The 12,950-nt window shown below is 34.6% G+C and overlaps 1 protein-coding gene across 7 annotated transcripts in view; it reads right to left on the reverse strand.

Annotated features, from left to right (window-relative positions):
- Positions 1–2,604: 2,604 nt before the first annotated feature.
- LOC6031670 (dopamine receptor 1) overlaps positions 2,605–12,950 on the reverse strand; it is a 361,738-nt gene continuing 351,392 nt past the window's right edge. For all 7 annotated transcript variants that reach the window (XM_038248920.1, XM_038248923.1, XM_038248919.1 and 4 more), the window contains one exon: positions 2,605–2,739. In XM_038248920.1, the coding sequence (XP_038104848.1) occupies positions 2,710–2,739 (30 nt within the window). In that variant the 3' untranslated portion in view covers positions 2,605–2,709. The remainder of the gene's footprint in view (positions 2,740–12,950) is intronic.

Consider the following 12,950-nt stretch of genomic DNA (forward strand, 5'->3'; position numbering starts at 1 on the left):
AAATTTTTATGGAGACTTGTATCGAAAAATGCATAATGGCTTCTTTTGACTTGAAAGTTTTATCTAAAATAAAGAAAAACAAAGAAGTTGATATGCAAAAACGTAGAGCATTACTCTTGTTTATCAAAACATTATACAAAACCGCTTTTTCTATTATGTTTGGCATGAATCGATTGCTCGGTTCTTCAATTAGCACACAATTCATTTAGAAACAGCATCACGTTCTTATCACAACATTATCCACACCGTCAATGACGCTGCAGAGAATGTTTAACTTATGGCGCTCATGTTCTTTTGCCACAGACACCATAGTTGCCTTTTTTCATAAAACATAAATTCGAGTGTGATTTTTATGACATAAGTTTTCTGACAAAAACTTTCCGTATACTAGGTGTATTGCGCATTTTGCACTTTACTATTTAATATAACCATGATTTTTCTTATTTGAGCAATTCTCTACCAAAACCGGAAATGGATTTTATTTGTATTATTTTATTTGGCTCAAACTTTGTGGGGGCCTTCCCTATGACCAAATGAGCTATTTTGCGTCATTGGTTCACCCATACAAGTCTCCATACAATTTTGGCTGCTGTCCATACAAAAATGTTATGTAAATATTCAAACAGCTGTAACTTTTGAGAGAATTTTCTGATCAATTTGGTATCTTGGGCAAAGTTGTAGGTATTGTTGAGGACTTTTGAGAAAAAAAAATTGGTACACGGAAAAAAAATTTGCAGATTTTTTAATCAACTTTTTTTTCCCTAAAACTCAATTTCTCAAAATACGTATTTTTTGATTTTCGAGATTTTTTATATGTTTTAGGGGACAAAAATCCGCAACTTTTGAGCCATAGAGAAACATGGTCAAAAAATCTGCCGCCGAGTTATGAATTTTTGAAAAAATAGTCATTTTTGGAAAAAATCGAAGTTTCATGCAAAAACAAGTTTGACATTATTTTTTAATGCAAAAATGAATTTGCAATCAAAAAGTACTGTACAGATTTTTTGTTTTCAAAATATAGCCACCGAAAGTTTGATTTTAGCGAAATATTTGCAGTTTTTCAATTTTTAAAAATAGTGAACATAAGTGACCGTTTCTAAAAATATTTGTTTTGAAAAGTTCAGAAAATTTGCTATAAAATTGTCTAAGAGACATTGAAGATTGGACCTCTGGTTGCTGAGATAGAGCCGCTTTAAGGAAAAGAAACACGAAAATTGAAGTTTTCTTAATCCCACCAAAAAAAACCACCATTTCTAATGACGATATCTCAGCAAATAATGGTCCGATTTTCAATGTTAATGCATGAAAAATTCGTGAAATTTTCCGATCTTTTCGAAAAAAATATTTTCAATATTTTTAAATCAAGACTTTCATTTTAAATGGGCGTAATATTCAATGTTTGGCCATTTTAAAATGTTAGTCTTGATTTAAAAATTTTCAAAATATTTTTTTCGAAAAGATCGGATAATTAACTCGTAAGTTACAGCTGTTTGAATATTTCATACCATTTTTTGTATGGAAAGCTGCCAAAATTGTATGGAGACTTGTATGGGTGAACCAAAGACGCAAAATAGCTTATTTGGTCATAGGGAAAGCCCTCACAAAGTTTAAGTCAAATAAAAAAATACAAAAAATAAAAATGGTCGTAATCGGCCGATTTCGTAGAGAGTTGCTTATTTGGTCCACTAAGCACGAGTTTATTCGTTTTATGAATTTTGATTACTGGGCCTCTTTCCCATTTGATTTCGGTGAACCTCGTTGGATAAATGTACGACTCGTGCTGAAAAAATCCCTTTTTGCAACTTGTTGCATAAACTACTGTTAACATAAACTTAAATGGGTGCTAAAAAGTTGAACTTTTCAACACTTGTATCGAAAAGTAACATTTTTCAGTATTGTTTTGTTTTGACGTTGAATTTACTTCACACACAAAAATTCCATTCAAAAAGCGTTTTTCGGAATAGCAAAAAATGTTGTAAGCAACTCGTTGCAAAACTTGATTTCTTCAGCACCTTTCGTATTTATCCAACTCGGTAAACCTCGTTGGATAAATGTACGACTCGTGCTGAAAAAATCTTGTTTTCGCAACTTGTTGCATAAACTACCATTATGAGATATGATTTATTATGGTTGATAGTGTGCAATGGCAATCGTGCTAAGAGAGCACGTTATCGCTAATACTACCAACGACAACAGTCCATCCAGGTTCAACTATCGTTACGTTCCTTGAACAGCACGTTCGCCGTGTAGTTTCGACCGGAGGGTATTTCTAAGATTTCGCATCAATGCACATCCAACATGGATCGGCGATTTTGGACCCGGAATTCGTTCGCAGAACCGCACCATCGTTGGCGCTGGAAATAGTTTGCATTCAGCAGGCGTACCAGCAACCTCAACTGCGTTTCGTTGTTTGGTTGGACGTTGGACGGGATGCTTTTCAGAGGATTCCGAGCCCTTTTGTCCTCACCCGGTTGTGTTGGATTCACTGGTCAGTATCAAGTCAGCATGAGAGCAGATGGTTACTGATGTTGGGAATGGATTGCATTGTGAGTTGTTTTAAGGTTGAGTGGAATTCGGATTCTGGTATTTGCAAACAAAGCTTGGTTTCAGCTGTGATGAATGTACAATAGATTGCTGTTTATTTAGAAGAAAACTTTGTGCATTTAAATTTGAAAATTGGCTTCAACTCCCTGCTTCATTCTGTCAAAGTCAAAATATTTCAAAGTATTCCTGGTCGTCCTGAAAAGAAAAGGTAGGAGAAAATCAAATATAATCTGACGGTGAAAAAGTTTCTCTCATCAGTGTCGGCTTTTGCGATGAGAAATATTCAAAAGTTTCAAAATGACTGCAACATTAACTTCAAATTAAAATTCCCTCACCTGAGTGATTGACTAATTAAATGTTACATCTCCTTCACCTTGGTGTGATATAAACAAACAATCTTTGCAACTTGTGCTAGCACTGTGCTTAAAAAAGTATTTTCTTGATTTTTTTTGTGCCCCGCAAATTCTTCGTAGATAGACCCAAAATAGGTACCCTCACCCTTATTAAGTGAAAGCCAAGTCCCAGCTCAGCGTCTGGGATCTGTCATAATTAAGCTGGCCTATTCACCCGGAAGAGTGTCTCATCTGTTGGCAGCGGCAGTTCTTCCGCCAAACCTGTCTTGCAGCTTTATAACTTTGTTACTAATTTTATCACCACCACCCTCGGAGGCTGCACGAACGCAAACTCTCTGGCAACGGGGGTCGTCGAAAATAGGACGAGTTCAGTTTCAGTCAACTTGACGTTTACACAATGGGTGCTCATTAAAAATTTTAATGGCGCGATTTTTCTCCAACGACTTCCCTTCGTTCTTTGGGTTCTGGCTGGTTGATGAATGGGAAAGTCCAGTCAAGAATTAAAACATTATTAAATTTGTAATCTTTAATAAAAGGTTTGTGTATTTTTTCCTATAAAAACATCTCTGAAGCTATAGTATCTGAAGAATTTAACTCGTTTAATAATTTTGAAAAATATTCACTTCCGTATTAAATTTTCAATAGGGCGAATCCGTAGATGTAAACAAGCATCCTATCCCTTTCTTACTCAACGTGAACTGTCACTAGAAGGAGGGGGATAGACTGTTTGTTTACATCGGACACCTAGTTTCGAGTAGGAATCTCGCAATCGAGAACGCCAAGGGAATGCCGTAGAGCGAGTAATTTGATTTTGAGTTTTGTGGAAGTTTTGTGTGTTTCTCATAAACAGATCGATAAAAAAATGATTTTATGAAAATGTTGTTTGTTGAAGCATTTGGAGCCTAACATTTAAAAAGGGCACATATGTTTTGTAAACAAGAATGTATCCCTTTCACTTAAATGATAGTTTACATAAGGTTTGAAAGGGATACACTCTTGTTTAAGTTTATGTTATGTACCCTTATTACATGGAAGGCACGATTTGACATATTGTGATTAGTTTTCCATTTCAATTTACTATTTCTGGGCACTATTTCTAGAACCATCACCGACAGCCAACGCTCTAAGAGTAACTGCGTCATCTACGAACTTTATTATTTTTTCAATTGATTGAATGAGAATGGCGCAAATCTGCAACCTTAGTCGATAATAATATCCAATGAAGCAATGACAAATAAGCACACATATTTTTAATAAACAAGGAATTAAAATTTTGGCACTTGTTGGTCTGACATTTTTATGAAATGATCAAAATTTAAAAATTGGTTTTTAAATTACAACACCTCGAGACGAAAACAAAAACATATGTAAAGGGATAAAAACATAACATCGAAAATCCCCTTTTCGTACCCTTGTCATGTGTGATTCGTGCAAATGCTTTGTGATGGAAGTGACCAAATGCGTTTTCTGGGGCCGTTTTCCCGTCTGTTGTTTTAGAGTGGCGCCAGAAAGAAAAACGAGTTGCAAATCGGATGACGGACGAGTGACAGTTTGGAAAATGCGTGGGCATTAAAGGGTTTTTGGCGGGAAGTAAAAAGTATGCATGATGAGGGTAATGTGGAAGTACAGAGAGGACATAGACTAAAGTTTGAAAAAATCATTCTGCTTGTTTTCGTTTCCTCCCACGATTCCTACCAAACTGTAAGAGTTGGCTCGCCAAGGGACGAAATCGATGTAATTTATTCAAAGTTTTTCTTCCATTCAATTCGAGCGAGGGAGGGAGAAAATCAACACGAAACCCTTCTTTTCCCGTGACAACAAATTAATCTTTTCTGATTAACTGGCTTGGGGCTATTTTCATTCGATTTGGATATTGAAAATCGAACCGAAGGTTTCTCAATATTGCTTCTGTAAATAATTGCCAACGAGGTTGTCTTTCAAATCGAGCTGTATTTAGAGCTTGTTTTTCTTTTTTGTTTTGGTTGTTTTAAACTATTCACAACAAAGAACAATCATAGACCTATCTGTGAGTTTGTGTTTTGTGTAAGTGTGTCACTTGTCCAGTTTGCTATAATAGTTGGGTTTCCAAGTTTCCATGTACAAAATAGAGTTGTTTTTTGCTATTTTTTTTAACTTTACTGCACACATTTCCTGTATTCTGAGAAAAGGAGGACCAACTTAGAATTGTTTGGTTTTTTCACTGACTGTCCGTTTGATTAAAGTTCTAGTAATAGTTAATAGTGGTTTCCTTTTGGGTTCATAGTAACAATTGTATCATCAGGATTGTTCGCGGTGACTTTTTGTGTCTGTGAGCACAGGACGATTTGTCCTTTAGTAATAGAAAAAATAATTTGTTTCTTTTTCATATAAATAAATTATACTTCTTTCCATAGGTTACTCTCATTTCCTCTAAATTTTGCTATCATTTGCAGCTGCGTTTCCCTATAAATGCTTGCCTGTTTGTGCTAAATTAATGTCATCAATCTGGTTTACTTGTCACTGATAGTATTCACCACGTTTCATTTAAATAAACAGTAATCAGTCTTTTTCGCATAATCATATTAGTATCTTTTCTTCAATATTTATATATTTACGTGTTTGTGTGTTTGAGACTCATTTACCGTACCGGGTTTTTTTTCAACTCATTTATCATAGAAGCCCACCGTGCCCTAACAAGTAGTTTAATCTCCTTAAAACTTAACGCCTAAACATGGATTTTTTTTATCAGAGTAGCACTAAGCTGGTAATTGTTACCAGCTGCGATCGACCTACACTACACTACACTACTATTCCTACTTATTGGGCATCTTTTTCAGAGGGGAAGGACAGTGTTTTCTATACTAAACACTAAGCGTTTTCCTTTGGTTTGATTCATTCTCACACATTTAATAGAGTTTGGCCCTAGGTCGCTAAGGATATGTGGTGGTGGATTTATTGGAATTTCTCATTTTTTTGCCTAATCTAAGCCCTCCAAAGTGTTGTTTTTCTTATCGTCGAGTTTACACTAATTGCTATCTTCTACATACGGTAACGGTTCGGGTTTTTTTGTGCCTTAAATTTCGGTGGAACCCCTTTTTTATTTGGTATAATTTTCAACATCAACAACAGCGAAACATAAACATCTGCTTTGTTGCCCACGAAATCGAACGAACGGGGAGTTTCTCAGCTCAATCTTCAACGAAGTGGAAATTTTCAGTTAGGTTTTGATTGACTTTGGTGCAAATGTTGCTGGTTCATATTTACAGGTAACAGGTGTGTATTGGTCGAAAGGGTCCCTCGCAAGTTAAGTGTCACCCTGGATGGAACTGCTGTGTGGAGAACGAAATTTAGTACTAAACTTTTGCCTAACTATTCGTATTGCCCGTTTTTCATTTGCGATAGGTTATAGTAACATTTTTCTCTTGTTTCCAATCGTACACGGGGATGACTAACTTATACTCGTAAGATTGCTTGTTTTGACTATTCTCGTTCGTTATTTTCGTGTTTTTTTTCTTGTGTCTTTGATATATTTAAGCGATAGTGGATCTGGTTATCGAGTCAGTTGAGCAAAAGTTGTTTGGCTGAAGGAAGTTATTTTTGTTCAAATATCATACCAAAATTACAACACCATTCTTCACACAGTTATTTCCCCGGATCCTCCTAGATTTTCTTAAAATTGTGTCCTAAGGGGTAATTTTGGTCCCTATTTAGGAATCCAAGGTAAATGTTTAGATATTTCTTGATGGAGACGACTACTGTTCTTGAAATATTATAAGGCCAGGAATGGAGAATTTGCTAAACAAATATTTTTCTCTTGTGAATTTTCACTACGAGTGAACAAGAGAAGAGGTGAAACACGTTAAAAAAAATCGCTCCCGAATTTTTCAAAGAAAATTATAAAGCTGCAGAATTTTTAAATATTGTTCGGTTTGTTCTAGAGGTCGTATCGAGGTGCCCCGATTTGGATGAAACTTTCAGCGTTTGTTTGTCAACGACAAACGGAATTGGGGTGAAACGGGCTTTGAAGTTTGAGGTTGAAAAAACATAAAAAATCTTAAAATTTCTCGCATTTCCGTAAAACTTCATCAATTCCAACTCTCTTAGAAGCGTTCGAAGAGTCTTTTGAAGCACTTCAAAATGGGCAATAGACATCCAGGTTTTACAAATTGCTGTTAAAATGTTTTTTTTAAAACCCTTACATCTTTTTGCAACAGCTTCCAACGCCCATAAGTCAAAAGATAGCGGCACCTTTTGGTATCAGTTTTGTCATATTCGGAATCCTCGGAAAATTTCACGTAAGTTAGAAGTAATGGAGTTGTAAATTTGATTGGAAAAAATGCCATTTAGAATGAATTAAAATATTTTTTAACAATTTGTTGGATAAGGGGTGAAACGGGTATTCGCCTACTTGATACAGCATTTGACGTATTTACTTTATTTTATTATTTTTTTGTCAAACTTTGATGATTAGAGTGGTCCTAACCGAATTACGGTTGTCAAAAATAAGCGCTTTTTACTATTTATAGAAAACAAATAGAATTCATATCTTCGGAGCGGCTCAACCAATTTCAGCTTGTCACGCTTTAAAAGATAATCATCTTTCTTGGGCTTTAAGCGAAAAAAAATTGAGATTTAATCTATAAATATAGCTGAGTACTAGGGTGCCCAGAATATGGACCTTTTTTTCAAAACCTCTCTCCACAAGCAGAATATTGTTTCTAGAGCTATTGTAGGACTCTGGGCCAAATATAAGCAAAATCGGTCAACATTTACCCATTGATACTCGGAGGTGAAGATTGTATGGGAAAAATCGAAAAAATATATATGGAAACCCCAACTTTCTTACGGTTTGATCTGCACGGTGCACTTTTTTCTTCAAAATATTCCCAAACGTGAGATTCTCATTGGAAATTTAATGCTCTACAACTTTGTAGAACATACCAAAGCTGTAAGAGTTGACCCTGAAAAGTTATTAGCTATTCAAAAGAGTCATTTATGTATGGAAAATATTTTTTTCACCAACTTTAGGCTCGAGTATCAATGAGTTAATCTCATCCAATTTCGCTCAAAACTTACATAGATGCTTAAAATAACCCAAAAAAAACGTTTTCCGTTTGTGGAACAGGTGGTCATTTTTTCTGGGCACCCTACTGAGTACACTTACAGATCGAATGAAAACAAGCTGATTTGAATGTCTCGGGATCAAAAAGCTTTTTTCTTTAAAAGATGGAATTATTTTTACGTAACGCTTTACGTAACATCCCAAGTAACATTTTTTTCCAGGAGTTCTACAAGAGCTCTTCAAGATAGCTACAGCATAGCAGTTTGGACCGCGGTAGGATAACACTCTCTTCAAGTACTCTTCCAAACTCATGAAGAAGTTTTGAAGAGAATTTTATCCTACCGTGGTCCAAATTGATATGCTGTAACTATCTTGAAGAGCTCTAGTAGTAATAGTAGTTTATGCAACAAGTTGCAAAAAGAGGATTTTTTCAGCACGAATCGTACATTTATCCAACGAGGTTCACCGAGTTGGATAAATACAAAGAGTGCTGAAAAAATCAAGTTTTGCAACGAGTTCCATACAACATTTTTTGCAATTCCAAAAACACACACTGATTGAAATTTTATTTCAAATTTTCATGTATTTTGTCAGTAACTCGTTTAAATAATTTTTTTGAAAAGTGTTACTTTTCGAAACAAGTGCTGAAAAGTTCAAATTTTCAGCCCCCCTTTGAGTGCTGAAAAGTAGAACAGCATTTATTGTGAAAAGTGTTGCTATTCAATTCTGTTATTTTTGGTACAGAAAAGTAGGCTATTTCGTCGTTCAAGAATGACAGGAAAAGTAAGTAGTTTTACGACGGAATTGCAAAAACTACTATTGACACATTCTCCGGCAATGTACACCTTAGGATGAAATTTTGAAAAGTGTGTATGAGCTATTTGGATATTTTTCCTCGATTCTAGACTACTTGAAGCTTCAAAAATCATGGTTTTCGTTAATTGAACTTTTGAATATCATTATGTACAAGTTGATTAAGTTTTGCAACAATTTGTGATGAAATCAGCGTTTTAAAACATTTTTCTAAAAACTCCTGGTTTTCAGCGAAATAAAATCCAAAAATTATTCTTTTAATTGCATTTTGTAGGTTTTTAGATGTACTAAACGGAAATGTCATGGATTTACAGTTTATCTTAAGTTAGGGGAGAGTGGGGAGACTTGATCCCCGGGGACACTTGATCCCAAGCCTGTATCTCGTCAGCATGTGGGTAAAACAATTAGCTTTGTTCTAGAAAGTTGTGCGAAATTAACTAAAACTCATTGTAGAAAACAAAGAAAAAAATTAAAAAATGTTTAGATTGAGTTACACAAATTTTTCTAAAACGAGCTGCAAAAAACTTCCAAGAGATCTTTTTTTCTTTTTTTGATAAGCATAGAAAACACTAAAAAATTATTCAAAAAAAATTTTTTTGTATATCATTTTTTTGATAAACTTATCAACTCCAAAACCCTTACGCATTTGATGTTAAATTTATCGTCATTCTATTTTTACAATCAATTGTTAGAAAAAGTGCGTTTAGGGAGACTTGATCCCTGCATTTTTACAGTCACTGGAATCACCCCCAAGATTAATTAATTGGGCTGGGTTTTCGTACATAGTTTCCTTTAGTATAGTTGTACATAACTTACTGCAGTTAGAACCTTTTTCACAAGTTTTGTAAACAAAAATTTCCAGCATTTGAAAACATGCTTAAATTTGGTCTAAAAAATAATATTTTAAGTTTTTAAATATTTTACATACTAAACTTGTTATATTTTGAACACAAACGTACAGGTTTTATGTGAAATTGCTGTAACTTATAGAAAATTAAAAGTTTGGATGAATAAGAAACATTTTGCTTAAGATTTCTTCAAAATGTTGAAAGGGGGATCAAGTTACCCCTAATATTTTTATAATGCCGGTTTAAAATATCTTTTTAAAACGCTTGGCATAACTCGAAGAGTATATCTGATGAAACACCCTTATTAGCCAAACATAGATGAATGTTAAAGCTTTCAATTCATGCAAAAAGTTTATAGTTTTGTGCGAAATTGACAGAGTTATGTGCGATACAAAAAAAGGGGATCAAGTCTCCCCACTCTCCCCTAAGTATTTTTTCAAACTAGTGTAAGTTTACCATTTTATTGCGTTGCAACGTCACGAAAAAGGGACAGTTGTTTATGTCAACAGAAAACTAAACATTCAATCATTTTGATATTTCGGATGCTCTTTGTACTTGGAAAGAGCTTTCAAATGCAACCTAGAGCGACTAAATTGGTTGTCTAGATTACAACAGGTTTAAGTTTGCGTTGCAACGTCACGAAATTTTAAATCATATTGGTCACATGGCAAAAAAGGTGTATGCGTAGTTGATTGTTGGAGATCAAAGGATAATAAATATTATATATGTTTTTTATAATGTTTCCGAGCCTATTTACAGAAAAATTGTACATGGATCATTCACAAATTCCGTCACTTAGGTTTGTAGCAACTCAAAAAAAGTAGGTATTTTATAAAACTTGTTGAGTAAATCAAAATAGACCGATGTTCACAATGGGGAAAAATTCTATAACTTTCAAAAAAATAATCACGTGGTTACTGGATGGCCCCTTTATGATAAACTGATTTATGTGAGGGTTCATTCTAATACAACGCAACGATTTTTTTTTATCGCACACCCTTATGTAGACCAATTTACGGTGAAATTCACCAAACAATAATAATCACGTGATTCGATTGTTTTTTTACAAACTTTTGTCACTTTGTTGTTGGACGAACCCTTACCTAAATAAGTTGTATGCAACGTTTAGTTGTTCGCAATTAAAAATGTTATGTTGCGCAGGTAAACAGTTTTATTATTTCCTGAAATTTAATTTAAAAAGCACAAAAGTCAACAAAATAAGTTACGTTGTTTGCAGATCACCCCTTAGGGGCCATCGACAAACGATATGGGCACTTTAGTTATAAATTTCTGCCCTCCTGAAAACTTGAAGCTCCATACCTCCCTTCTAAAACTTCCACGTGTTTTGTAAATTTCCCAAAACGATTAAAATATTAAGGGAGCGTTCTTGCATTACGTAACAAAACATTTATATTTTTAGACCCCCTCCACCCCCTGGTAATACATTTCCGATACATTTTTTTGTATAAATCCTCGAACCCCGCCCCTCCCCCTTGATATTACGGCGTTACGTAATGCATGGACGCCCCATAACATGGATAGAGGAGGTGGGAGGGGGGGGGGGGGCTGTCCTTCGTGATAATCGAATAATACAAATATTTTTTACTATGAAAATGCTATATCGTACTGCTACTGTGAAAGCGGTTTAGGGGGGGGGTCTAACATGGGCGGGCCAATCAATTCACATGTCCTTGTATTGTCTATTAATGTCTTATAATAAAATCATAACCTGAAGTTGCTCAAACTAACAAAAACTATGATTTATTTTGAAACTAAAATTTCGTGACGTTGCAACGCAACGAAAAACCCTGTTTTCAAAAACAGTGCGTTGCAACGTCACGAAATGTTAATGGTCTTTAAAAATCGAGGTTTGATTTTTTCGAAAAACTAATGATTGCATTCGATTTGTTGGTCAATTTTACACTAAAAATGGAAGAAGAACTCCAAATTTGCCATTTAACAGAGCAGAGTTAATGGCGAAACATGAATTGGGCCAGGATTGAGAAAAAGTCACGCGTTGCAACGTCACGCTACATATTCCCCTCTCAAAAATAGAATATTCGCTTAAAATAATGTTTCAACATTGTTTCTTATAGGAAATTTAATGTACTTTCCGAATCTGTAATAACATAAGTACCTTTTCAATGTATTTTTTTAGTTACAGCCGAAATACTGAAAAAAGAAAAGTCAAAGCGTTGCAACGTCACGGCGGAATGTGTCTATTACAGGATTCTGAGATATGTTTTTTTTCGAAAAAAAACGGCAATCGAACACAGAGTACAATGCTTCTCCATCAAAATAAATTACAAGTACATTTTGCTGGAGACGCACGGTGGTTTAAGTTAAATTATTGTACCGAATCTCGATAACATTTTTGTCAAAAAATCCTTTCTCATTATCCTGTTAAAAAATATTCCCTATTTTTGGATATGTTTCGTGAAACATCTTAAAAAATCATTGAAAAATATTTTTAGTTGTGGGCTCTCTGGTCCCGAGACCTTCAAATCAGTTAACAAATTTTCAGTTGTTCTGTACGTGTTTTCAGCTACGTTTTTAAAATGTCTGAGTATTTTCACTAAAAAAAAAAATGCAGTCTCCGTGTGATGTTGTCATTCTTTATAAGAAAGTAGTTGCAATCTGATCGTGCTATCTTGTCACATTCTGCAAGTGCGACAACTGTCCAAATGGAAGTTAGTCAGAGGACATTTTGTCACTTGTAAGTATGCCTTTTTGATTGTAACTTGGGAATCCAGCAACCAGCTTTAACCACATTTTAAGACAATGCACAATTTGGTCACTGACCAATGGTCTGCCAAACAGAACATGTTTGATATTCCGTTTTGTTTATTTATTGAAACGCGTTTTTCTCGGAACGTTCAAAAGATAGCACGAGCACGTCGAAGTGTTGGCCGTAACATAACTGTTATAAAGTGTTAAGAATTTGGTGATACTTATTGCTTGTTTTGATAAATATTTGGCTGAATAAGATAGAACCTAGTACATCAACTCTAAACAGTCGTAATCAGATCTAGAGTTTTTTTTTCAAAAAGATCCTTAAAGCTGTGGAGTTTCCTATGTTAATTGGACCTTTACAATTCAAAACTCTAGAGTTGTGTTTTGTTAAAGATTTGGATTAGTTTTTGCATAAAAAAGTAAATATTTTTGAATGCTGTACGACTTTCGGAGCATTCAGGAACTTGATGTATGACGTTATCAATATAGAGTGAAAACTAGATACTTACTTAACAGTTCGTCTTTGGTCACCAAATCATCAAACTTTTTTTTGCAGCCAAATTATCATTTTAAATAAACTGACGATGTTTTAAATGAACATAAAATTAAAAGTTGTTG

Source organism: Culex quinquefasciatus, chromosome 1, assembly GCF_015732765.1.
Source record: "Culex quinquefasciatus strain JHB chromosome 1, VPISU_Cqui_1.0_pri_paternal, whole genome shotgun sequence".
NCBI classification, from domain to species: domain Eukaryota; kingdom Metazoa; phylum Arthropoda; class Insecta; order Diptera; family Culicidae; genus Culex; species Culex quinquefasciatus.